The following is a 27,196-nucleotide window of genomic DNA, read 5'->3' as shown; positions in this document are numbered from 1 at the left end:
TTGGAACTTTGATTGGTTATGTCAATAATTCTGTCTTTAAAATGATAGGAAGATGAAAAATTAAACATTATTGCATTTCTGCCTATTTATTTAACCAGTTGCTTAAGCAGACTTCAGTTTATTTCCACCAATTGTTGAAGTGATGATATCCCAGATATAAAAACAAACGTTCACAAGCGACCAGTGCTGGGAAACGTTACTTAAATTAAATTCATTACATTGCTCATTACTTACAAAATCCTAATCTCCTCCAGTTCAGCACATTAACATTGCTAGTCTAATATATAAAGCAGAGTCCATGTATGTGTGTATGTACGCTTGTTTGTCCCCCATACAAATCTCCACCAGGCGTCTGATCGCCACCAAACTGGGCATGGGGCTCCTTTGTGACCAGGAGAAGGTCATAGGGTATGTTTGGTTGGGAAAAATGTTCGTGGTGAACCGCAGGGCACCTTTTCACCAACACAACGTTCGGCACACGTCTCTGAACTTAAGATGGCCACATGTTGCAACAGAAGTTCACTGCGGCGCCATCTAGCGGCAGCTTTGGTCTCTGTGCGTCGCTCTTTACCTGTGTTTCTTTAAATTGACAAGAGATGGCAGAAGTGTCCAAGGATGAGAAGGCCGACCATAGACATAGAATTACTAAACGCCGCATGTCCAGCACCATCATACGTCAACGTCACCACCACATTGCGAGTGGCACCGCTGTGGAGTGAAGTATGGATAAAGATGCCTCATGCATGTGCTGCTTGGGATTGTACAAACCGCTGTACGCTCCAAACCAGATCACAGGAGATTACATTTCATAGGTGAGGCTAAACAATTGTTTTGGTTATACTGCGCCATTAGAAAATCTCATTTTATAATCTTAGCACTCAAGGTCACCTTACAATAAAATTAAACAACATTAGTAAAATTAAAACAAGAGAATTATAAACATCAATAATTATCAAACAAACAAAGATAACTGGCAGTAACAGTGCAAAATTCACAATTGGTATGCCAGTTTAAAAAAGATAAGTTTTGAGGGCAGTTTTAAAATGTGTTATTGAATCGAGCTGACGAATATGAGAGGGAAGAGGAGCACAATGAGAGACGCTCGAGCTCCCATAGCACTGAGTCTGATGTGTGGTACAGAAAGTCGAGCTGCAGATGAGGATCTGAGTGAGCGAGAGGAGTGTCAGTCTGTAGGAGATCAGTGAGGTTGTGGAGAGCTTTAAATGTTCAGAGCAGTATTTAGTATTGTATTCTGTAGTGAACAGGGAGCCAGTGAAGTTGAGAGAGAAGAGGTGTAATATGTTCAGTGGATTTAGAACAGCAGGTTATTATCCTGGCAGCAGAATTTTGAAGAAGTTGTAAGCAATGGATACGTTTTTGTGGGATGCCAGATAGAATAGCATTACAGTAATCTATACGTGAGGTGACTCGGGCATTAACTGATACTTCAGTACTGTGTTGTGTAAGAACAGGACGAAGTCTAGAAATGTTTCGGAGATGGAAGAAGGCAGTCCGAGAAATGTTACTTATATGGGAGGAATTATTTAATAATAATAAAAAATTAGTAATATTATTTAATAATTGCCATTATTAGTGTATAAATGGATATAAATAATTACATTTAAACGATTCGCCAAAATCTGTTGTATGTAAATGATACTGTTTTAAACGTTATTGTTTTTTTCATCAGAAAACCCAGTTTCCACGTCTACCTGTATTAGTTTAAAATGGCACTTTTGCCACTCGCAATATGGCGGATGCTCTGACGTATCGTGTCGACTGGGCAACACAGTGAATGCGCCGTCTATCTATATATGTCTATGATTTGTTTGCTTTCCAACATAGTGTAAATAAGGTAAATTCATCTCTCTGTGGTGCATATTCCGTACGTAATACATTATAATTTTCCTGCTTTATGCGAAAATACCCATGTCACCAAAAAAAAAAAAGACGTACAATTTCACGGTCCAGTTCAGATGCCAGAGAAAAGTCTATTTCAAGGGCGTTTCAAACGCCACAACAGATACAATCCAAAGTGGAGGAACTTACAATAAAATGTGAATCAGAAAACTGTTTGTTCTATTTCTATGTTCTGTTTCTTTCATTTGGGAAATTCAACGGTTATATATTCCTGGGCAACGGCGGGTACTCCTGCTAGTACCTTATAAAAGCTTTCTGAAAGAACATTTTCTGGATGAAAAAAGAAATTCCACCTTTAGTTTATCATAACAACAGTTCAGTAATTAACAATTTAACACCAAAATAAAATTTGGGTATTTCAGAACATTTATATTTTTTGGGGTGGTATGCCGTGACAAAGGGTTGATAGCCCCCAGTGTAGATCTTCTCCAACGAAGCGCACTTCTGCAGGTGGCACCCAGTGTGAATTCTTTGTGGCTCAGAAGATTCCGATTTGTGAGAATTGTTGGCCACATCCAGTACTGCAATATGTGTAGCAAAGTGTATTCTGTCTTTATAATTTTTTTTGTATCCTTTAGGTATGAATTTTCCAAAAAGCAATTGTTTGTGTAAACTTAGCGTCATATTTGGGAGTACGGATGCTAATTAATGTGACTCCCCCACAGACGGCAGGCACCCTGAGGCGATGGTGGATGCTGTACAGGTAAGTCTGCTCTCTCCAAGCCTTTTCTAATTGTATTCTATTTATTTGACATGTATATTATTTGGTAATTCTCAAGTGTTAAATAAGTTATGTGCCCCCCTCCCCACTGAGTTCTTATATACAGTTTTGTATGATTTATTATCAAAAGCAAACAAACAAAAACAAAATAAAATTAAAAAAAAAAGAATTTCTTCTTTTAGTGCACTGCCACAGTGTTAAAACATAATTCGGCGTGGTGTACAGCATGATCATGTGTATATTTTGGATTTAAATTTTTATTTTACATTTTATTTTGTTGATTTTGTATTAATATTTTGTGTTTATAATTATTAGTAATTAATTTGATTTATTATTTAATAAGCATTGGCAAGAAGCTGTTTGTATGAAACCCTGTTCTTTTTTTTTTTTGATTTTGTCAAGGTAAGTTTTTTAATTTTTTGTTATATTAAAATAGCAAAATGTATAATATTATAAAGCTGAACTATTATTTATTGTGCGAGGCTATGTATATTGTAAAGTGTTTTTTTTTTTCCTGATGAAATGTGTATAATATATTGTAAATAGTTCTATATGCTGTGGTGGGTTGGCACCCTGCCCAGGATTGGTTCCTGCCCTGTGCCCTGTGTTGGCTGGGATTGGCTCCAGCAGACCCGCGTGACCCTGTGTTTGGATTCAGCGGGTTGGAAAATGGATAGATGAATGGATAGTTCTATATGTAATACGTACGTTATGAAAACAGAGCTAGGCACATGGTGGAGGATGTAGGGGCTTTGGTGAGAAGCCATTTGTATGACGCCCTGTTCTTTATTTTGTTTCTGGAAAAGGAAAAAGGATATAAACTTCTATTTCTACTCCATGTTGATTTGTTTTTGACACAACACTAAGTAGGATGGATTTGAGTCAGTTACATGTGCTTACTGTCCAGGCAGGAGTGAACCTCACTCTTAAGTCAGGACAGTTCAGTTGTACTTCTCTCCGGTGTGAATTCTGGTGCGTCTCTGAAGTGTACTGCTCTTACAGATTTGTTTGCCACGTTCCAAACAGCAATATGGCCTCTCTTTTTAAACGGCGGAGTGGTGGCTCTGAGGCTAGGGATCTACATTGGCAATCAGAAGGTTGCCGGTTCAAATCCTGTAAAATGCCAAAAGGGACTCTGCTCTGTTGGGCCCTTGAGCAAAGCCCTTAACCTGTAATTGCAGAGAGCTTTGAGTAGTGAGAAAAGCGCTATATAAATGCAAAGAATTATGTGAATTTCCCATTGGGATTAATAAAGTATCTGTCTATCTATCTTTGAGATTCATTTCTCAACAATAGTTTAGTTTGCTTAGTTTTCAGGACACGACTGAACCTCACTCTTGAGTCCTGAAGGGTTCTTGTTTTTCTGGAATGATTTTTGAATTGCTACTGTTTTTATTGTTTTGTGAACTCTTGTGTGACTCTGAAGATGCTCCATCTGTGAAAACTGTTTGCCACATTCATTACAGCAATATGGCTTCTCTCTGGTGTGAACTCTTGTGTGTTTCTGAAGATGGCTCATTTGTGAAAACTGTTTGCCACATTCATTACAGCAATATGGCTTCTCTCGGGTGTGAACTCTAGTGTGGTCCTTCATAGAGCTCATTTGTGAAAACTGTTTGCCACATTCATTACAGCAATATGGCTTCTCTCCGGTGTGAACTCTTGTGTGTATCTGAAGATGGCTCATTTGTGAAAACTGTTTGCCACATTCATTACAGCAATATGGCTTCTCTCCAGTGTGAACTCTCGTGTGTCTCTGAAGATTGTTCATATATGAAAACTGTATGCCACATTCATTACAGCAATATGGCATCTCTCTGGTGTGAACTCTTGTGTGTCTCTGAAGACTGCTCATTTGTGAAAACTGTTTGCCACATTCATTACAGCAATATGGCTTCTCTCTGGTGTGAACTCTCGTGTGTATCTGAAGATTGCTCATTTGTGAAAACTGTTTGCCACATTCATTACAGCAATATGGCTTCTCTCTGGTGTGAACTCTCGTGTGTATCTGAAGATTGCTCATTTGTGAAAACTGTTTGCCACATTCATTACAGCAATATGGCTTCTCTCCGGTGTGAACTCTCGTGTGGTTCTGAAGAGCACTCCTGTTACAAAATTCTCTGCCACATTCCACACTGCAGTGATTTTTCTTTCCTGTGTAAAATTTAAAACAAAAAGGAAAAAAAAAAAAAGCACTTATTTTCAATTTGCTGCCTTATTATCAACATTAACTCACATTAAATACATGATGGCTGAAATTAGGAACAACCTTTGATCAGCATAAGCAATTATAAAACTTTTGTTGTACTTGGAAAACACACTTAATTTGTTAATTTTATGTCCTTTATTACAACTGCTCAGTAGGGCCACATGTATAAAACTTCCTTATGCTCGGCCACATATATGAAAGCTGTTTCTTATGCAAAAGTTAGGATTTATAAAACTAGAACTTGCCATTTAAATTGGCTCAAAGTTCCCTCAGGTTTTGAGCATTTGTAAGTCCCATGCAGACTTTATTTGTGTTGGTATTTTAGCAACTCCAGGTGGAAAAATGAAGAACTGAAAAGAAAATTTCATTTCAATACACATTTCACATTCTGATGTTTGACAGGCTACACAAGAAGTGAGTTTTGATGTATCACAATGACATTTTGGATCATGATGATGACTTAGCTGATTTAGACACCCTACTGTCATCCTCTTTGAAGTGTGTGCTGAACTGCAGCCTTCATTACAGAGACCATCATGCAGAAATCACACAATCCCAGTTCTCTTACAGGTCTTAACAGCTGTGGGTGATTTGGCGATGGCAGCTTTTCAGTGTGAACTGCCTGATTGGTGAGGAATCTCTCAGTCACCCTGAGCCACGTAATGCCATCTGTATGGGATGGTATACTTAAGACGGTAGAGAGATACATGCAATATCATTACCATCAGGCGGTGCAAGTCCTGATCAAAATGAAATTTGCAGCAACATCTGCTGTCTTCAGCAGTGGTGGTCTTACTTGTCCTACAAGTCCCTTTGTGATTACTGAGCTCACCAGTGTGTTTTTTCTTATTGACATCCCAGACAGTTGAATTGGGTAATCTTAAGGTTTTCCGATCTCTCTAATGATTTCATTATTATTTTCCAGCTTCTTTGACTTTCATTGGCACAGCTCTTGCCCTCATGTTGATCAATGGCAACTACAGAGTCCAAAGGCAGTCTGTAGGTAAGAGTAAGCGGAGGTGTCTTAGGACTATGGTACCATTATGGTACCATGAAAGGGGAGGATGATTCAGAAAAAGTGCTGTCATTTCTACAAGGTGTGACTGAAATGTTTACAAATCCCCTTAAATGAAAATCAGTAATTTGTACTTTAATTGCATCTGAATTATTTAATTTGTAATTTTAAACTGTGGATTAAAGGAATAAATGCAAGAAGAATGTTTCATTGCCTCCACCATTATGGAGGGTACTATATAAAACAGAATGCCACGCCAAGCATGAAAAGTGCACCTTCAATAATTAGAATGTGTCCTGACATTTATCCACACTTGAACTAAAACCACTTGACACCAAAACAAACAACAAAATGTCTTCTTTCATTCACCAAAGTAAAAGAGAGCAATGGATGAGTGACGCCTCAGTGCACAGGCCTACAGAACTGCAGTGACATCGGGGGAAAAAAATAGAAGATGAGAAAACCGAGGAAGAGCTCAGCTGTTGGTGTTTCAGCTCTACAGGGGAGTGGCAGGTGACACCAGGACTGGTAACCTTTGTGACACGCTGGTGACATTTATACTCACCATTATAATGTTAAAGGGTATCTACTATCAGGACTTATTTATGTTGAGTAAGCTAAAATTTGCCAGGTTTTACTGTCTATTTAATCCAATGTGTGTGTTCATGTATGGAATTATTATCTCTGTTATGGCTGCAAACATCAAGCAGTCCAAGCTTGCACTCAATGAAGAGCGCTATAAAGATGAAATACAACTGAATTAAACAGTAGTGTTACACAAATTAATTGGCCTTGAATTAAAATTGCCCAGTTTTTTGCTGTTTATTGTGAAATCTGCTTTTAGTTGGTTGACTGATCTACCAATTTCATGACATGGAATATGTTAAACTGAGGACATGCGCAGCACTAACAGAGTGCACAGAGTGGAAAGTGGTGAAGAAAATAACTGCTGTGTGGAAATATCTTAAAGTATCTGAAATGTGATATGAATGTTATATATAAAGTTTAAAGTGAAAAAGTTAGTTGTTAGTTGTGGTGTATTTAAAGCAAAGACATTTCCCGCAAGATAAGGAAACGCGTTTATTTAAATGTTTTGACGTGAGCTTTAAAGCTATGTTGGAGAAATTAGTGGAACACATTGAAGAAACTAATTCCAAACTGAAAAGGCTTGATGATCATATTAATGACGTTTCAGATCAGCTGGAAGACGTTAAGCAGGGACTCACGGCTCGAGTGGAAACAGCGGAACAACTGGCATCTAACGCCGATGAAAAAGCCACAGCTGCGAACTCGGAATGCAAAAAACTTGGAGACAGACTTGCAGCCCTGGAGGTTGGGTGCAGAAGAAATAATATAAGAATTGAGGGTATACCTGAGAAACGAGAAAGCTCAAGCCCAGTGAAATTTGCAGTAGAATTACTGTCTAAAATAATTGGAGATGACTTTAAACTCGACATTGAGATAGCCACGGCTTATCGCACAAAGATACCAAGCGCCTTTAAACCTAGGTCATTTATTGTCCGCTTCGAGCGACTAAGATGTAAGCTTGATGTGATGGCACTTCTCAGACACAAGCAAGAGATTATATTCGAAAATAATCTTATTCGTATTTTTCCCGACTTCTCACCATCAACAGCTGCAAAACGCAGATCCTACATCGACATTAAAAGGATGCTACGGAAAGCCGATATCAAATACAGCCTCTTGTATCCTGCCAAACAAAGTGGAAGTTCAAGATCAATATTATATTTTCTTCAGCAAAGAAGAAGCTGAAAAAGAACTAAAGAAGCTGTTTCCGACACTTTTTTGAAAGTTAATAAAGAGCCGTATTCTATCAAGGCACGGGAAGGACCTGTGATCTGATCTCTGGATCCATGTTTAAAGAGACTGGTATTATAATTATACATCCTTTTCTTTATCTGGACTTTATATGTTTATGTTTTAATCAGAGTTATACAGTTATAGACGCGAGTGTGAAAATGTGGAAGTGATTAAAGTAGGATTCGTTTTATTTTTTTTATTTTTTTTATTTTACTATACCTTAAAGTAGACTGTTTAACTTCATACCCTTGGTTTATTGCTTGTTCTACTATTTATACAATTACCATTATACTATTACAGTAGGAATTACCAGGTTTATCCTAGACTAGTTTTTAAAATCATTCCCAGGGTTGTTTTTTTTTTTTTTAAATCTTAATATCTTAACTTAAAAGCGCTGAAGATTATTTCAAGCTTAAATATTGTTAATGAGAACATTTTCGGCAGATAGTATTAAGAATTTAACTGCAAAAGATATCTCTGTTTTAATTCTGTAACGCCACTGCAGGGTGGGGTTTGTTTTGTTTTGGACGTGCTCTGTCTCTTCGTATGTCAGAGGACTGGAACATTACGAAGTGGGATCTAGCCTCATGTGGGGAGGCAAAATGGGGGGGTGGGGGGATAAAGGGGGGAGAGAAGGAGAGCAGGTTATATCTAATCTATTCTTGTAATTCTTATAATTATAAATATCAATGCAACAATAGGCTAAAATGCAATAACTCATGGGGAATCTTGAAACTAAGATTAAAACTGCCATATTACCAATTAAAACTATAAATGACATTAAAAACTCAGAATCAATGTCTCCATGATGGGACAGTTAACTTTGTGAGCTGGAATGTTAAAGGCCTGAATCACGAATTAAAGAGAAAGAAAGTATGCTCTCACCTAACAGGCTTAAACGCTAAAATAGTATTTCTACAGGAGACCCACTTACTAACCAAGGATCAGTTCAGATTACAAAAAGACTGGACTGGCCAAATGTTCCATTCTAGCTTTATAAAGAAAACTAGACGGGTGGTAATTCTCATACATAGAACAGTTCCATTTGTAGCATCAGAGGTAGTGTCGGACCCTGAAGGGAGATATGTGATGGTCATGGGCAACTTATATAACGATAAAATAATTTTGATAAATGTTTATGCACCCAATGTTGATGATAAGGAATTCATGCAAAATCTATTTGCATCCATTCCCAATGTGAACACTCATAAAATTATAATGGCTGGGGACTTTAATTGTGTTTTAAATCCACTGTTAGATAGGACTCCTGTGACAGGGGGGACGACATCTAATACTGCAAAGATAATTACACAGTTTTTAAATGATCACAACTTATCAGACCCCTGGAGGTTTCTTAACCCAAACTCAAGAACATATTTGTTCTACTCACCAGTGCATTATAGCTACTCAAGAATTGATTATTTTTTTATAGATAATAATTTCCTGCCTACAATTAAATCATGCAAATATGACACAATTGTTATCTCTGACCATGCCCCTCTAGTCTTGGAGCTAAAATCATTAAGCCCCTCACACTCACCTCGCAGATGGCGTCTTAACCCTCTTTTATTGGCAGACGAGAACTGCACAGAATTTATATCCAAACAAATCAGCTTCTTCCTAGAGACAAACACGTCCACAGAGGTTTCTGCAGGAACACTCTGGGAAACTCTAAAGGCCTTCTTAAGAGGCCAGATTATTTCATATCTTTCCCATAGAAATAAATTAGAAACCAAGAAAGTGTCAGAGCTAAGAAATGAAATTACTAGAATAGATGAAGAACAAGCCAGGCGTCCAAGTGAAGCTCTTCACAGGAAAAGGCAGGCCCTGCATACAGAACTTAACATCTTAACAACTAAAGACTCTGAACAACTTATTTATAAGTCTAGACAGCATTACTATGAACACGGAGAGAAAGCTAATAAGCTTTTAGCTCAACAAATTCATAAACAAGAAGTTCACAATGCAATACCAGTAATCACCAACAAGAATGGAGAAGAAATCATCGACCATAATAAAATAATGCACACATTTAGAGATTACTATAAGTCTTTATATTCCACTGAGCCCAAAGAAGACAACACGCAATCTAATGCATTTCTGGATAATTCACAAATACCACAAATAGATGCTTTAAGTGCTGAGGAACTGGATAAACCTCTAACGCTAACAGAATTACTAGACGCTATAAAGTCACTACAAAGTGGGAAATCATCAGGCCCTGATGGTTACCCCGTAGAGTTTTATAAGAAATTCTCCACTCAGCTAGCTCCACTCTTATTGGCAACATTTACAGAAGCTAAAGACCACCAAATACTACCTCAAACATTTCGACAAGCATTAATCACCGTCTTTCCTAAACAAAATAAGGACTTGTTACAATGTGCATCATATAGACCAATTTCACTCCTGAATAATGATGTTAAGATACTCTCAAAAATCCTAGCTAGAAGGATGGAGAAAGTGCTGCCCTCAGTAATATCACAAGATCAAACTGGATTTATTAAAGGCCGACATCTATCTTCAAATCTCCGACGTTTGTTTAATGTTATATATTCACCAGCAAAATCAAACACCCCAGAGATATTACTATCATTAGACACAGAAAAGGCATTTGACATGATCGAATGGAATTACCTTTTCACTGAATTGGAGAAATTTGGGTTTGGCCCGAATATTTGTGCTTGGATCAAACTACTGTATACCAGTCCAGAAGCTTCAGTTTGTATTAATAACATTTGCTCAAACTACTTTAAACTAGAACGTGGTACCAGACAAGGATGTCCCTTGTCGCCACTGTTGTTTGCAATCGCTATTGAACCACTGGCGGTTCACTGCTGAAATTCTTATCAGATAAAGGGGATTGTCAGAGAAGGACTGGAACAGAAAATTTCTCTATATGCAGATGATATGGTCTTATATATATATCGGACCCAGAAAACACTGTCCCTGTTGTTTTAACAGCACTAACAGAATTTCAAAAGATATCTGGTCTTAGAATTAATCTGAATAAAAGTATACTCTTTCCAGTGAATTCACAAGCATATAATATTAGATTAGACACCCTACCTTTTACCTTAGCAGATCAGTTTAAATACCTAGGGGTAAATATCACAAGTAAACATAAAGCTCTTTATCAACAAAATTTTGGCGTCTGTACGGAAAAAATTAAAAAAGACTTGCATAGATGGTCAACCCTTCATCTCACTCTAGCCGGAAGAATTAACATTGTTAAGATGAATATCCTTCCTAAACTTCTCTTTTTATTTCAAAACATTTCAATATATATCAATAAATCGTTTTTTAAACAGTTAGATTCAATAATAACCTCATTCATTTGGAACTCAAAACACCCATGTATCCGAAGAGCGACCCTACAAAGACCTCAGGCAGAAGGTGGCATGGCTTTACCTAATTTTCAGTTTTATTACTGGGCAGCAAACATACAAGCCATAAAAACCTGGACACAAATAAATGAACACACACAGGCTTGGTCCGCAATAGAAGTAAAATCCTGTAGTACTTCTTTATATTCCCTGCTCTGCTCTCCAATAAATGAAAGTTATCGCAAATATACTAATAACCCAATTGTGCTTTACTCACTCAGAATATGGAACCAAATTAGGAAGCATTTTAAGATGGAAAATCTTTTATCAGTGGCACCTCTGCAAGAGAACCACCTCTTTCAACCTTCGCAAGTATATCCAGTTTTTAATACCTGGAAAAGTTTTGGGATTAAAATGCTCAGAGATCTTTATATAGACAACATATTTACATCTTTTGAACAATTACGTTCAAAATTTAACTTCCCAGCTACACATTTCTTTTACTATCTTCAAATTAGAAATTTTGTTAAACAGAAATTGCCCGATTTCCCCCACCTTGCACCCTCCACAATGCTGGAAAAAATACTGCTCAATTCCAAGGAAACAAACACTATCTATCTATCTATCTATCTATCTATCTATCTATCTATCTATCTATCTATCTATCTATCTATCTATCTATCTATCTATCTATCTATCTCCGCAATATATAAAATCTTATTAGAGTCCCTACATTTCAAAGATCCAAGAGGACATTGGGAAGAAGATCTCTTAATCAATATATCAGAAAAGGAGTGGAAGGTAGCAAAGCAGAGAATTCACTCGAGTTCTATATGCGCAAAGCATAGAATTATTCAACTAAAAATTATATATCGAGCTCATCTGTCTCGCTTAAAACTGTCCAAAATGTTTCCAGGGCAGGATCCAACCTGCGAGCGCTGCAACCAAGCTCCTGCCTCACTGGGTCACATGTTCTGGGCCTGCACCAAACTAACATCATTTTGGACAAAAATTTTTAAGTGCCTCTCAGACAGCCTTGGTGTCACAATCCCTCCTAACCCACTAACAGCTGTGTTCGGTGTTCTTCCAGATGGACTTGAATTGGAGAAGGACAAGCAAACTGTGATTGCATTCACTACACTCTTGGCACGCAGACTTATTTTGTTAAATTGGAAGAATCCTAATTCTCCTCTTATAAGTCAGTGGGAAACCGATGTTTTATATTATTTGAAATTGGAAAAAATCAAATTTTCAGTTAGAGGATCTGTACAAAATTTTTTCAAAACATGGCAGGATTTAATCAATATTATTTTAGAATAAGAGAATTAACTATTATTGCATTTAACTCCCTTCTCCATCTCTTATTTATATAGATATTTACTTCTCCCCTTCTTTTGTTTAATGTTGCCTTATTAAAAAGCTTAAAGCAATTTTCCTTTAGCTAAGCTCTCCTTCTCAGGGGTGGGGTTTGATTTGTCTTCAAATTTGTTGGGTTATAAATTGATCTGTTTGTATGGAATGATTACAATGAAAATTAATAAAATAAAAATATTAAAAAAAAAAAAAAAAAAAAAAACCAAAGACATTTCCCGCAACTAATTTGATAAGAAACGTTTAGGTACAACACACAGCTAAGCACATGGACTTTCAACAATGCAGTGAAAGCAGGAAAACCGCTAAGGAAACAAATGTGTCTTAGCTGTCAATAATGGCAGTGTTTGAAAAGAACCAGACATATGATCAGGACAGGACAAAAAAATCAGAGTATCCCTCGAAAATAATTGCAATTTATCATTTTAGATACACCACCATTTTCTATAGTAGGAAGTTTAGGATTCCATCTTTTAAGTCCTATAACATGAATGCACGATATAGAATGGCGAGAGGATGCTTCTTTTCAGATGTAGCAGTACCAAGATGAACACTTTCATGACATTTCATATACAGTGACATGCAAATGTGTGGGGACCCCCCTGATGAAAATAACTATTACTGTGAATAGTTAAGTCAGTATCAGATTAATTGATCTCCAAAAGCCATAAAGTTAAAGATAAAACATTCTTTTCTGCACTTTACAAATCAAAAATAAGACACAAATCCTGTTTAGAGTGAAAAAAGGAGGAGCACCCCAGAAATGTTTGTGCACCCCAAGAGATTGGAGGTCTCAGATGTCTTTTTTTTCCCCAAGACGTCAGACCCTAATTAGCTCCTTAGGGCTTTGGCTTGTTTACAATCATTATTATGAATGGCAAGGCGATGCAAAATTCAAAGCTGTATAAATTCTCAGACTCCAAAAACCTTGTCCCAGCAATCAGCAGCCATGGGCTCTTCTATGCAGCTGTCTAACACTCTGAGAAATAAAATAATTTATAGTCACAAAGTAGGAAAAGACTATAGAAGATGTCAAAGAGTTTTCAATTAGCCACCTCCTCAGTTGGTAACGTTATGAAGAGATGGCAGTTAACAGCAATGGTGGAAATCAAGTTGAGGTCTGGAAGACCAAGACAACTTTCCAAGACAAGTGCACACAGCATTGCTAGAATGGCAAATCTAAACCCCTGTGTCTTAAAGCTTCCTGGTGGTCTTTTGTAGTCCGACTCTGGAGTGGTGATGCACTGTTCTACTGTGCAGCGACACCACCACACATATAACCTTCAGGAAAGAGCCATCAGAAGAAAAATTTCCTGTGTCTTTACCACAAAATTCAAAGTTTGCAGATGAACATCTAAACAAGCCCGATGCCTTTTGGAAACACGTCCTGTGAACTGATGAAGTCAAAATAGAACTTGTTGGCCACAATGTGCAAAGGTGTGTTTGAAGAAAAAGGGCACAGAATTCCATGACAAGAAAACGTCTCTGACTGTTAAGGATGGGAGAAGATCAATCACATTTCAGGCTTGTGTTGAAGCCAGGAGCACGAGGAACGGTTTACTGGTAGAGGGAGGAATGGATTCAATTAAATATTTGAAAATTCTGAAACAAACATCACACCATCTATAAAAGTTAAAAATGAAAAAGTATGGCTTCTACAAAAGGATAATGATCAGAACTGCACCCCAGAATTCACAATGGCCCAAGCTTAATGTTTTGTCATGGCTCTCCCAGTTTCTCGATCTGAACATTAATGACAATCTGTGATGCGACAGACTGCCTGGGCCCAATCCCAGCAGTGATGCCTCCAGCACAGAAAGACAGGGGGAAGAGGGCTGAGTCTGAATACTGTCTCCCCCAGACCGATAGAGGGCAGCCACCTTGGCTTGCAATGGGGCCACGGTTTTGGAGCATGGATGCTCAACCTTACTGGGGCCCATTGCCACCAGCAGGAGGTGCCTGGATGTTTACTGGGCCCCGTTTAGCAGCACTTCCACCACACCAGGAAGTGCTGCTGGAAGAAGGTCATTGGACGCCTGGGGCCTCATTTATAAACGGCGTGTACGCACAAAAATGTTGCATACTCCCATTTTCATGCTCACATCATGATGTATAAAAACTAAACTTGGTGTAAAGCCACGTACATTTTCAGGGCAGCTAAATCCTTGGTGTACGCAAGTTCCCAGCTTGGTTTTGCAAACTAGCAGCCCCCAGCATCAATGTAGTGCTTTTGTTCCAGTGTTTCCCTTTCATTTTTAAATCCACATACCTGACACGGCTTTATCAAATACACTGAAATTAACCACATATTGTTAATTTAAGGCATCTGATTGTAATTAACCTGTAACAATATAATGGTTCACAGAATGGCCAAACTATTCCAAATACCATAGTAGCTTTAGCGTTGTTACTCTCAAGTATTCATCCCACTGTATCGGAGTGTGGAATCACAGCTCTACAGCAGCTGATCAGAAAGAGAATTAACGGGATACAGCATCAAGCACATGCTGTCTATTTGAACTACTCTCATACGGCAAAACGCTTCAGAGCCTTTCCTGTACTGACCTCATGGTTCAGAGTTTCATCCCAAGAGCTCTAAACGCACTGAATCAGTTCAAATGCTCCTTGTAGATCTTTTGTACTTATAAGTACAAATACCTCACTGTAAACTTGCGATACAGTTATAATATTGCACAACCTGAGCCACTTTATAAAGCGCGTATTTACATATGATGACAATATCATTTTTAAGATGAAATGCAGCAAAATATGTTTATTACATTATATAGCTATGAAGAGGATAAAGAATAGAAAAGGCATTGGTCTAGATGACATACCTGTGGAAGCATGGAGGTGTTTAGGACAGATGTCAGTGGAGTTTTCAACCAGATTGTTAAATGGAATATTAGAAAATGAGAGGATATTTAAGATTAAGGGGGATGTGCAGGATCTGTACTAATTACAGGGGGATAAATCTGATGAGCCACAGTGTGAAGTTATGGGAAAGAGCAGTGGAAGCTAGGTTAAGAAGTGAGGTGATGATTAGTGAGCAGCAGTACGGTTTCATGCCAAGAATGTGCACCACAGATGTGAGGTTTGTTTAGAGGGTGTTAATGGAGAAGTTTAGAGAAGGCCAGAAGGAGTTGCCCTGCGTCTTTGTGGACCTGGAGAAAGCATATGACAGGGTGCCTAGAGAGGAGCTGTGGTATTGTATGAGGAAGTCGGGAGTGGCAGAGAAGTATGTAAGGGTTGTAAAGGATATGTACGAGGGAAGTGTGACAGTGGTGAAGTCTGCGGTAGGAGTGACGGATGTATTCATGTTGGAGGTGGGAGTACATCAGGGATTCTTATTTGCAATGGTGATGGACAGGTTGACAGAAAAGATTAGACAGGAGTCCCCGTGGACTATGATGTTTGCTGATGACATTGTAATCAGTAGCGATAGTAGGGAGCACGTTGAGGAGATCCTGGAGAGGTGGAGATATGATGTAAAGAGGAGAGGAATGAAGATCAGTAGGAACAAGACAGAATACATGTGTGTGAATGTGCAGGAGGTCATTGTGGAATGGTGAGGATGCAGGGAGTAGAGTTAGCGAAGGTAGAGGAGTTTAAATACTTGGAATCAACAATACAGAGTAATGGGGATTGTAGAAGAGAGGTGAAAAAGAGAGTGCAGGTAGGGTGGAGTGGGTGGGTGGGTGGAGAAGAGTGTCAGGAGTGATTTGTGTCAGAAAGGTATCAGCAAGAGTGAAAGGGAAGGTCTACAGGATGGTAGTGAGACCAGCTATGTTATATGGGTTGGAGATGGTGGCATTGATCAGAAAGCAGGAGACAGAGCTGAGGTGGCAGAGTTAAAGATGCTAAGATTTGTATTGGGTGTGACGAGGATGGATAGGATTAGGAGTGACTACATTAGAGGATCATCTCAAGTTGGACGTTTGGGAGACAAAGTCAGAGAGGCGAGATTGTGCAGGTTTGGACATTTGCAGAGGAGAGATGCTGAATATATTGGGAGAAAGATGTTAAGGATAGAGCTGCCAGGCAAGAGGAAATGAGGAAGGCGTAAAAGGAGGTTTGTGGATGTGATGAGGGAGGACATGCAGGTGATGGGTGTAACAGAACAAGATAGAGGACAGAAAGATATAGAAGAAGATGATCCGATGTGGTGACCCCTAAAGGGAGAGGCCAAAAGAAGAAGATGACATTATACAGATCAAATTTTAACATTATTTAAATAATCTATATTGTTAATAATTAAACACGTGAGGACACGGTGTCACAACGCTAGCTATTTCAGGGATTGTTCCTGCTTCGCGCTGTATTCTTACTGGGACTGGTGCAACACTGGAAGGATAGATGAATAGAATAATTAATCATGTACTATGAAGATATTTCAATGTTCCTTAAAAGGTTTGAAGAATCGGCATTCTAAGCTTACAGATGGCTTGACATCTATTACAGAGCTGATTGTGTGGTGATTGGTGAATTGGAGAAAGAAAAGGAAGGACAGGAATTGGGGGTTAGTATGTTTGAAAGAGACAGTACTGCTGCAATAAATTATTTTATCAAAGGTCGCGCACAGCACAGCAAGCATCTTGATGGAGGCAGGAACAATCACTGGACGAGGCGCCAGCTCATCACTATTACTGTGCCACTGTGTTCCCATGTTTAATAGAGTGTTTTAATTCAAATGATATCAAGTATACATCTCAGCATTTAAATTGTTCAGAGAGCTGTAATATCATGAAAGTAATGGATTCTGTGTCCTGTTGGAGGAAGAGAAAGCCCATTTAAGAAGCGCATAGTGATTCACACAGAGCACAAAGAAGAACACATACAAAACAAATCATTTAACGTGCTACTTTAGTTACGGTGGGATTTGAGAAACTAGTAAATTAAACGATTTAATGATGAATTTTATGATGTTCTACTTTAATGACAAAATAAACTATGTGATTAAAGTGGAAATTTCGAGATTAAAGTTGACATTTCAAGCTTTTTTTGCCATGGAGTGCCTATTTTTTTATTTTCTCTGTACCCTAATAAGCTTTCATATGACACTCAGACGGTGGGCTATGACTCACCTTTTATTTGCTTTTATTCGCTGAAATTCTCCTATTTTCCCCTGTGCTTTTGCAATCGTCTTTTCACAGAACACTGAGCTTAAGGGCTATTTATTTTGATTTGCATATTGAAATAGGCATAATTCTGGGAGGAATTGGGGAGTGGTGGAAGGCGCGTGCACATGCGTTACTTTTCATGCTGACCGAGAGCGGAGCGGAAGAACGTGGAAGTTGGCGTACGCACAGATTTATGCATCTGGATTTTTTTGTGCGTACGCACATTTCTGCTTTTGTCCGTATGCCATGTTTTAGTGTGAATTCTACGCATGGCGTTGTGCATGAGGCCCCTGGAGTCAATCTGGGTGCCCTATAAAAGGGACCAGTCACCACTACTCAATGGCCAGAGTAGGGAGGAAGAAGGACAAAACCTGAGAGGAGGAGTGGAGGTTAAAAGGACTGGAGGCAAGAAAGACTGTGCTTGTTGTTGTGGACATTGTGCTCTTGTGAGAAGCGTAGAAAGTGCTTCTCACCTGTAAATACAAGTGGGCTGTGTGGAGAAATTTGTGTCCTGCCTGTCTGTGTCAGGTTAGGGTGGCTGTACATGCCCTGGGCTTCAAAGTGAATAGAACTCAAAAGAGCAATGCATGCAAGACGGCCCAAGAATCTCACAGAACTAGAAGCCTTTTGAAAATATGAGTGGGAGAAAATCACCCAAATAAGAACTGAAAGACTCTTAGCGGGCCACAAAAAGTGTTTACAGGCTGTGATTCGTGCCAAACGGGGTGTTACTAAGTAAGGACCATACAGGTGCCCACACTTTTCCTTCAGGCCCTTTTACCTTTATCGTTATTTTCAAAAGTTGAATGATGGAAATAAAAAAGCAATCCTGCTTAAAATATTAAAGAAATTTGTCATCTTCAACTTTATAACTTTTGGAGATCAGGTCATCTTTTACTTACTTACTTGGTCAGAGTAACAGAAATTTTGCCCACGGTGCATGAACTTTTGTATGCCAATGTGCAAGCTTTGCTGTTAGGAAATTCAATCTCTACAAGTTGTGTGAATGGATCAAGATGAGCAAGAGGGCCATTCATGGATTGTTCTTTGTCTGCCACCTCCTCTTAGACTCACCCAGTCATGAGCACAAATCTCCACACAACATCACTGGGAGGACCACTGAGGCAGACCAGTCATGCCAACCTGAGGAGTGGTAAAACTGCACAGGCAATACAAAGTGCTTATCTCACTGCTTCACTGCTTGTTAAATAAATTAACAAAGGCAAAAGGATTAAATTAAAATTATATACAGCAACTTCAGAAAGAAAAAAAATGTCATATACAACAAAATTGCTTTATTTTCTCATATTCTTCAAAGAGAAAGTAACAATTACACAAACATTTCTAAATACATATATAACAATAAAATGTGTGGCACCCATGCCTGGGTGTAATGTCCAATGAACAAAGGCAACAAGACGCACAAAATAAGATGGATGTAAGGCCTAGCATATACAGTGAACAGAGAGTCCTAAATACACGATGTGATCAAAACACAAGGACTTAACATTTCACCATCGAGCACAATTTACTAAATGAACACTTCACCGTGCTATTATTTTGAAATAACAGACTAGAAGGAATAAGAGACTGAAACTAATTTATAGCATATTTTTTTTTTCTACAAAATTATGAAAAATGCTATCTTGCTCATCACAAATAAGCACAATTTAAATAACAATCAAAATACTGGTCGCCAATGTCACAATTACGCTTTATAGTTCTGGTCAGCAGCACAAATCTCTAGACATCACACAAGGGTCACTGAGACACACAGACCACCTGCAACACCAGGCCTAGGAGGGGGAGCTGCACAGGCCACACATCAAGTGTTTATGTCACAACACCAGATACTCCATGACTGTGCAGGTCAAAGTGGGCCTCGCCATTTTAATAGGATTTTTAGTGGCACTCAAGACCTGTTAAGACAGAAGATTTAATAAGGATGCAGAAAGTCAGCTGCACCCCCTCACCCTGTAATCCTGAATGAATGGCTGAAGTGCAGCTCATACCAGTTATCAGCCCAGTACTTCATCTAAACACAAAAGGTGTAAATCAGAGTTAAGACTGCAGCTTTTCAGAGTGTTCATCAAACAAATCAACACCTAAATTGACTTTCATCTTAGGCTTGTAACCGAGAACTGAACCTGCCTGTTTGTGATGGAAAAAATAACGAGCCTATAAGCAGGCCCTGGTTTTGCAAGTAGAAGGGGCTTTAATTCAATCACCAGGGGGCTACACCCTCCTTTAAATGTAGCTGCATTCACCTCTTCTGTCTCCTTTGGTGGATGAAGAATGAGGATATGATCTCTCTGGGGAGACAAGAAGCAGACAATGCTTTCTCTTTGTGGGCTGAATGCTGACAATTTACTCCCTTTTGGTGTGAGAAGCTGTCCACTCTGTGCAGAGCAAACAGTTCACAAACTTTCTTTGACCGGGAAGCTCCTCTCCATAGTGCCTTGGAAATGGACGTCCTGAACTGACTCTAAGAGCCACTCTTCCCAACCTCTGTTCTAGTTCCTGAGAAATCTGCCAAGACTTAAAAAGAGCCATTATTACAAGACGGGAGTTTCAGTACCTACCCTCTTGTGCCAGAGAGGTTCAGAGGGAATAGTAAAGTGCCTAACAGTGAGCTGAGAAAGACAGAATCACAGCACACCATGAACAAAGGAACAGATAGCAAAGACGACGAGTGAACTCTGAAGAGAGAAAAGGACCATTTGAACCCAGAACAACAACAGAAACAACTCCACATAACATCAGAAAATATCTTTAAGGCCCTGGTATGATAAAACTGTTTATCTGAGCCAAGATAAATTCAAACTCTAAACAGCAAGTAAAGAAGCAATCTCTTCTGTGATATGCTTGTAAGTCTCGTCTGTCTGCATCCTTTCTTCACTGTCAACAAATAATCAGTTATCAAATTTAAATAATCCTTGTGTTTATCAACACATTGTATTTTTCTGTTTCTTAAATTAAGAGTACATGAGTTGCCTTGATGCACTGTGAGTCTAATGGCCAGAGACCCCCTTCTCATACAGAGTAGTAAGGTAAACAAAGAGAGAGCCTTGCAAAGTTACTTTCCTTTGTGTAAACAGAAATTGGAAATTTTACAAACAAATTTCTGAGAACTGGCAAGTCATCCCAATCTGCTAATCTGATCCACCTAGTTTAATACAACATCAACTCGAGTTTTGAAGGTCCCTAAAGTCCTTCTCTCCACACTACCTGGTAATTTATTCCACATGTCTGTGGTTTTCTGTGTGAAGAAAAATTCTCTGATGTTTATGTGAAATATTCCCTTAACTTTCCAGCTGTGTCCTCCTGTTCTTGTTGAACTCTTTTTAAATTATCAGCCAAGTAGAGCTCGACTGCTTTAATTACCTTCATGATTTTAAATATGTCAGTCATGCCTCATCTTAATCTCCATTTGCTTAAACTGAAAAGTCTGAACTCTTTTAAACATTTCTGATAACTGTGGTATAGCAGGTCCACAGCTCACATCAAAAAGGCCACTTTTTAAAATAAATAATCGCCGCACTCGCGACTTAGAGAGGGGGCGTGATACGTGTGACCGGAGCAGATCCCGCATGATTCGTGATGCGGACGGTCCTCACTTAAGAGCACAGGTAAAGAGTCGTCTGCATCCGTAATCGATGCTGGGAGCTGCCAATTGCCACATCTGATCCACGTCCCCGTGATAAATAGAAGCGTGAGGCGGTTAGAAAGGGAAGAAAAAAAAAAGGAAAAAACAAAACGTACGGAATTTGAGAAAGAGAGAAGGCAGGAAGTAGGAGGAGAAAGCCGTTACACGAACGAGCGAAGGTGCTCATAGTGGAGAACACCTGCAGCTGAGCAGTGAGCCTGGGTGTTTGGCCGGCACCCCAGAAGCAGGTGGTAGTGGTCGCTCCTGCTGAGCATTATTGAGGAGCTGGAGTGACTGGAAGGAGGATGGCTCGCGGCATAAGGCCGGGAAGGCAGTGGGAGTCGGGACTTGGGATGTGAAAGCCCCAGCGTGAGCGCCCTGGTCGCTGGGGAGCCCACCGGAGCCAGGGATCAGCGAGGCGAACAGACCAGCAGGAGAAGGCAGAAAGGAGGTCAGCTGCAAGTAGGGTGGCTCCCCTGGTGCATAGCCCTGGACGGGAGAAGCAGGGGAGTCACCAGTAGAAAGCCTTTGTTTTAACCTCATTTTTAAAGGATTTATTTATTGTTTTTAACCTCCACAATTCACAGCGTTGTCTTGGATCATTCCTTTGAAGATTTTTGAGAAACGCTGCACTTATTTATTTGAACACTGCTTTGATTTTGATTGTTGTTTTAATAAAGCACATTACACTTTTTGCACCATCTCCTTGTTACATTGTTGTGCCTCACTGTCCAGGTGACATTACCGACGGTGTCGGGTTCAAGAGCTCCCAAAAGGCAGATGGAGGCATGGAGCAGAACCCGCATCGGCACAATAACTCATACCTCAACATCCCTAGAATTAGCCTAGTCACTCTTCACTGGACTTGTCTACCTCTGCTAGGTCTGTTTAGTAGCCCAGAGACCAAAACTGCACACAGTACTCCAGATGAGGCCTGCGGTGTTTTATAAAGCCTCTGGATAACCTCCTGTGACTTGTACTCCACACATCAGGGCGCTAAATAACCTGACATTCTCTTAGCCTTCTTAATGACTTCTGAACGATGTCTAGGAGTCAATGGTGAGGACTTCACCACAACTCATAAATCCTTCTCATAAGACCTTCCATTGTGTATACAAACCATACATTTTTACTTACTACATTAAATACTTTGAATTTACTTAAATTAAATTTCATCTTCAACAAATCTGCCCAAGCATGTGTACTGTCCAAATCCCTCAATTGTGATGACTCAACAGATTCTTGATTATCTGCCAAATCCACCTACCTTGGCATCATCTGAAAACTTAACCACCTTGTTATTTTTATTCCTATCCAAATCATTTATATCATTATGCTACTCGATATCCAGAGGATGATCCCTTGCGCTCAGCCACGTCTTAAACTATCGTACAGGAAATTGTAGGGGTCTTTGTGTGCTCGGCATCCCTAAAGATATCCTTACAGACCAAGAGACACCTTTCACATCGGAAAACATTTAGGGAAATGACCAAGTTACTTAAAATAAAGCATTTAAAGTCTGCGGTGTATCATCCACAAATGATGGTCTAGTAGAGAGATTTAATCAGACTCTCAAACAAATGCTCCGCAAGGTGGTCAGCAGGGACAGGGTTCTCTCCTTTTGAATTGTTATAAGGATGACAACCTCAGGGAATATTGGATATTTTAAAAGAAGGATGAGAACAAGTGGCTCTTCCCTCTACCAATATATTAGAATATATTGTGCAGTTATGCGATAGATTCAGGAAAATTCGACCGATATTAAAAAGCCACTGTCACAAAGATGAGTCACAGACATCATAAAGGTTTGGGGCAGCCACCCGTATATTGTTTCCCGGCTGCAAAATTGAGGAAAATTGAAAAGAGATGTTCACAGGTTTGAGTCCAAAATAGTTTGGATATTATGGAGGTAAGATGGAAGCTTTAAATGCCAGTAAGGGAAATTACGTCATCAGACACGGAACTGGAAGTGACACCATCATTGGTGACAGAACCCTGCAGGATTTTCCATGCAGAGAGAGTGAGAGAAACAGTAAGCGCACCCTGCCACCCCCTGGTCTGGAGTGGTATTTCTATCATTTAGGCTATTCAGCTGTCTCCCAATCACACGTGTGTGACAATATATTTATATAGCAGTGGCCCGAACACTGGCCCTTGTAGGACACTATTCTTACAACCACCCAGTTCTGATAGGGTTCCTCGCAACATACTGTAACCCTATGCTTCCTGTGTTTAGCCAATTCTGCACCCATCTGCACACCACACCCTGAACTTTCACTTCTTTTAGTTTATTGGCACCTTATCAGATATTTATCTGAACTTTCAGAAAGTAATATCATCTGTTCCACTTTGATCATATACTTTGGTTGGTTCCTCATAGATTCCCAGCATGTTAGTAAAACGCAACCTCCCTCATCTGAATCCATGCTGACTGTTTAGTAAAATTCCTGTTCTTGCCGTGTGTCACTCAATCTTTCCTTAATAATTCCTTTCATTTATTTTCCTGTGATGCAAGTTAAGCTTACTGACCTGTTGATACTTCAATTTTCTGAATCACCCTTTCTATATAATGGGATTACATTTTCCAGTTCATAAAAATTGTCCCAGTGTGCAGTGACTACTAAAAAATATCCATCAAAGGATTACATATATATTCACTAAACTCCGTAAGCATTTGAGGATAAATAGCATCTGGTCTTGGAGATTTGATTGATTTCAACCATTTCAATCTCAGCAGCACTTCTCTCTACAATTTCCAAATCCCTCAGTACCTCCTTAGTAGTCCCTGTTACAACTGAGAGGTTATTCACTTTTTCAGACATGAAATCTTCAGAAAAAGTGAAATATAAAATGCTTTGAACTTTCCAATCTGTGTATTGTAAATCCCCTTTATTGTTCATGCGGCACTTCACTTCCTCCTTTACTGTTATGTTATTTCTAAAATACCGAAAGAATGTCTTTGGCTACAATATTTCTCTTTAACTGTCTTTTAGAGACCTCATATCTTTCCTAATGGTTGCTCTCAAATGCACTACTGTTAGCATTGGGGTTATTCATCTTAAATGACTTATTCAGTTCTTTTTTTTTTTCCTTTGCAGCTTCTATTTTACCTCCTTATTTACCCACTCCAGAGATTTTATTAATTACTTTGAATCCATCCTGCATCATATGTAAAATGTTTAACTTCTTTCTGCTAACAAATCACAGTTACTTTTGCCTGTTTATTGCTACCACACTGACTTGCTGGCTAATACAAAAGCTTTGCCTCTGCCCCACAAACCCAAAGGTTTTGACTAAGACTGGAGTAACACCTGCTGTTGTGTGAATCACAAAACAAACAAAAAAAAAAACCACCCTTGTAAATAGAAAAAAAAAAATACTAAAAACTATTAAACTGCTTCACTGCTCCTTAATAGCCTACCAAAAAATAACCAAAGTGTTTAGGAGCAAAAGTCATATTTAATGCACACTCACACAGAAGGATCACAGACTAGCACAGAACACTCAGCCTTTTTCAATTTATGATATAAGAATGATGTCAGCATGTCAGTCTAAGTTGTATCTCCAATCCACCGCTTCAATGTGTAATCCAAAGGTTTGACGTTTCATCCAAATACTTCTTTAAGGATTTCACAAGAACCTTAGAAGAACTGAAGAGATGTGTAAAGCTGGCAAATGTGATAAAAGAATTTTGGAAGACCTGGGTGTCCGTCAATGCATAGAAAGCCATACTATCTACAAAAATGGAGGAAACCCACTAATGGAAAGGGCAACCCACAAAGATCACAGCATGAAAGCAGAGGTGAATAGGAACCCACACAGGCAGAGCAAAGGGCCTGCTGAAGTCTCCAGGACTTGAGAAAGTCTCTGTCCATGTGTTCTTATGGAGAAAAGCGTAAGAATGTAGTTTACAGGAGGACAACACCAAGGAAATTAACACAATCTAGCAAAACCATCACTGCACATCTAAAAACTTGTTAAAGATCATCATGATGTTCCAGAACAGACAATGATCTGTGAATGATTGAGACAAAAGTTGAAGTCTTTGCTCAAAACATGCAACACCATGTTTGGAGGGAATACAAAAGCGCACATTGATACTAAAGACTCAAGGTGAATGGAGCATCATGGTTTGGCCTGCTTGTTTCTTCATGGCCTGGAACACTTGACATTATCAATGGTCACTGAATTGAAAATATTATCAAGAAATCTGACAGAAAAATATCAGTTGAGTGATGTCACAGGACAATGAGACCAAACACAGGAAGAAATCAAAAACAGAAAGGATTAAATATATAGTAATTGGAGATCAGGAATGGCCAATAAAAGATGTGAGATGCTGTGGCCTGACCTAAAGAGAACTGATCAGAAAAGGGCACTCAGGGATGAAGGAACTGAAAAGGTTTGGAATGAAGAAATGGATTAAAATTCATTGCGATCAGTAGCTACAAAAAGTTTTGTTTAGGTCATTACTATTAAAGAAGGGCCAACCAGTCTGTAAAGATAGGAGGGTCATGGAGTGGACTGTGAATGTTTAAACAATGTGAATGTGTTCAGGACTGACAAGAAGCCGTCCGATTGTTTGTGTTATTACAGCAGTTTAGGACAACTGAGGCTGTCTGTAATCGGAGCTAAGTTGAAGATCGGACCACATTGTTAAGAGGAATTAATATGGATACCCAGGAAATTACAGAGGGATCAATACCTTTGTCTTGCTCTAGGACATTTGTATAGCACTCTTTATCGAGGATAGGCTGAGGGCTTTTGCATAAAGTCACTATAATGGAAGAATAGCAAATTTCTAAACCTTACATAACAATAGATGAAATCTCACACTAAATTTAAACACACAATAAAATTAAGTATTTTCACTCCATTTCTATGTTTATCATAAAAATCACAAGACACAACCTTTCAAGCTCATAAACCCCAACCCTAAATCTTACACATTTTATTTTACACTTACTTTTTCCAGACTTTTTTGAAGGTGGTCGCTTATTTTTCTGAGCTCTAACAGATGTAGTTTCCTCAGCTCTCTTTGGTTCAAACTCGAATGATTCAGACTTCACATTGATAGAAGGCTCTGGAGATGAACACTGTCTACTCTGAGAAGAGTCTAACCTGGTCACCACTCCATCATGACGGTTGTCTTCTTTTACACTGTCCAGATTTGTATGGTTATGTGTCTCAATACGGACAGACTTCTCTTCAGGTTCTTCTTTAATGCCCACTGGCTGCAGTTCACTGTCCTCCTCCTTGATGCTCATACTTTCCTGTTTAATGTAGATGGACTCCCACTCACAGTCGTCCTCCTTAATATTGACAGTTTTCTCCATGATATTTGTGTCCACATCACAGTTCTCCTGTTTCACATCCATTGAGATGGTCCAGTAAACAGCAGCTTTTTCTTTGTCTCTGTGAAAAAAACAGGAATTTACTTCATTAAAACTTCACTTATGTCTAAAGACACTTGAATATCATTTTAGAACAGGCTCTATGTTATGGTTTATGTAAAGTTAGACAGTTCATAGCATGCTGACAGTAACTAATTGCTCTTCGCTTCAAATTATTTGATGTGAAACAATCTTGGGAGTGGAGTGAAGGTCCACCAGACTCTGAAACAAGAAGGCCATCTTACACAGTTGTGGGTCAGCAGTATTCACTACTTGAATTAAACATACAGTGCTGCTGGGGTCCCAGAATTGTCTTACCAGTTTATGTTGATGAAGGTTTGTACAAGTAGGGGCACAGGATTGTGTTAAGAAACAGAAAAGTCAGGAGGGAGGAGATGAAAGAGGAACTTAACTTTGCTGAAATGCGCAGCTGCAACAGGATAAGACAAGCAAGTGAAATAAGGAGTTTGTTAGCTTAGGCTGACAGGTGTAACTGATGGTGCGTAACTTCTATTTCTGTTAGTAAGTTTGACAAACCTTTTCAATTCATTAAAAGCCACCAGTCCCCTCTTTACCCACTGAATCAATCATAACTTTTGATTGTGCTGTCAGGTTTAATAAAACCACCTTGTTGTCACTACAAGTTATAAAGTG

The 27,196-nt window shown here is 39.0% G+C and overlaps 1 protein-coding gene across 1 annotated transcript in view; it reads right to left on the bottom strand.

Annotated features, from left to right (window-relative positions):
• Positions 1-26,527, bottom strand: part of LOC114644776 (zinc finger protein 665-like) — an 81,078-nt gene extending 54,551 nt beyond the window's left edge. Inside the window, exons 1-2 of the mRNA XM_051921631.1 lie at positions 26,116-26,527; positions 3,977-4,795 (exon numbers count right to left, since the gene is read on the bottom strand). Coding sequence (XP_051777591.1) covers positions 3,977-4,795; positions 26,116-26,527 — 1,231 coding nt within the window. The remainder of the gene's footprint in view (positions 1-3,976; positions 4,796-26,115) is intronic.
• Between the last annotated feature and the right edge of the window lie 669 nt (positions 26,528-27,196).

The sequence above is a fragment of the Erpetoichthys calabaricus genome, assembly GCF_900747795.2.
Source record: "Erpetoichthys calabaricus chromosome 1 unlocalized genomic scaffold, fErpCal1.3 SUPER_1_unloc_12, whole genome shotgun sequence".
Lineage (NCBI taxonomy): Eukaryota > Metazoa > Chordata > Cladistia > Polypteriformes > Polypteridae > Erpetoichthys > Erpetoichthys calabaricus.
The sequence above is the reverse complement of the archived record's forward strand: the minus strand, read 5'-3'. Positions and strand labels throughout refer to the sequence as shown.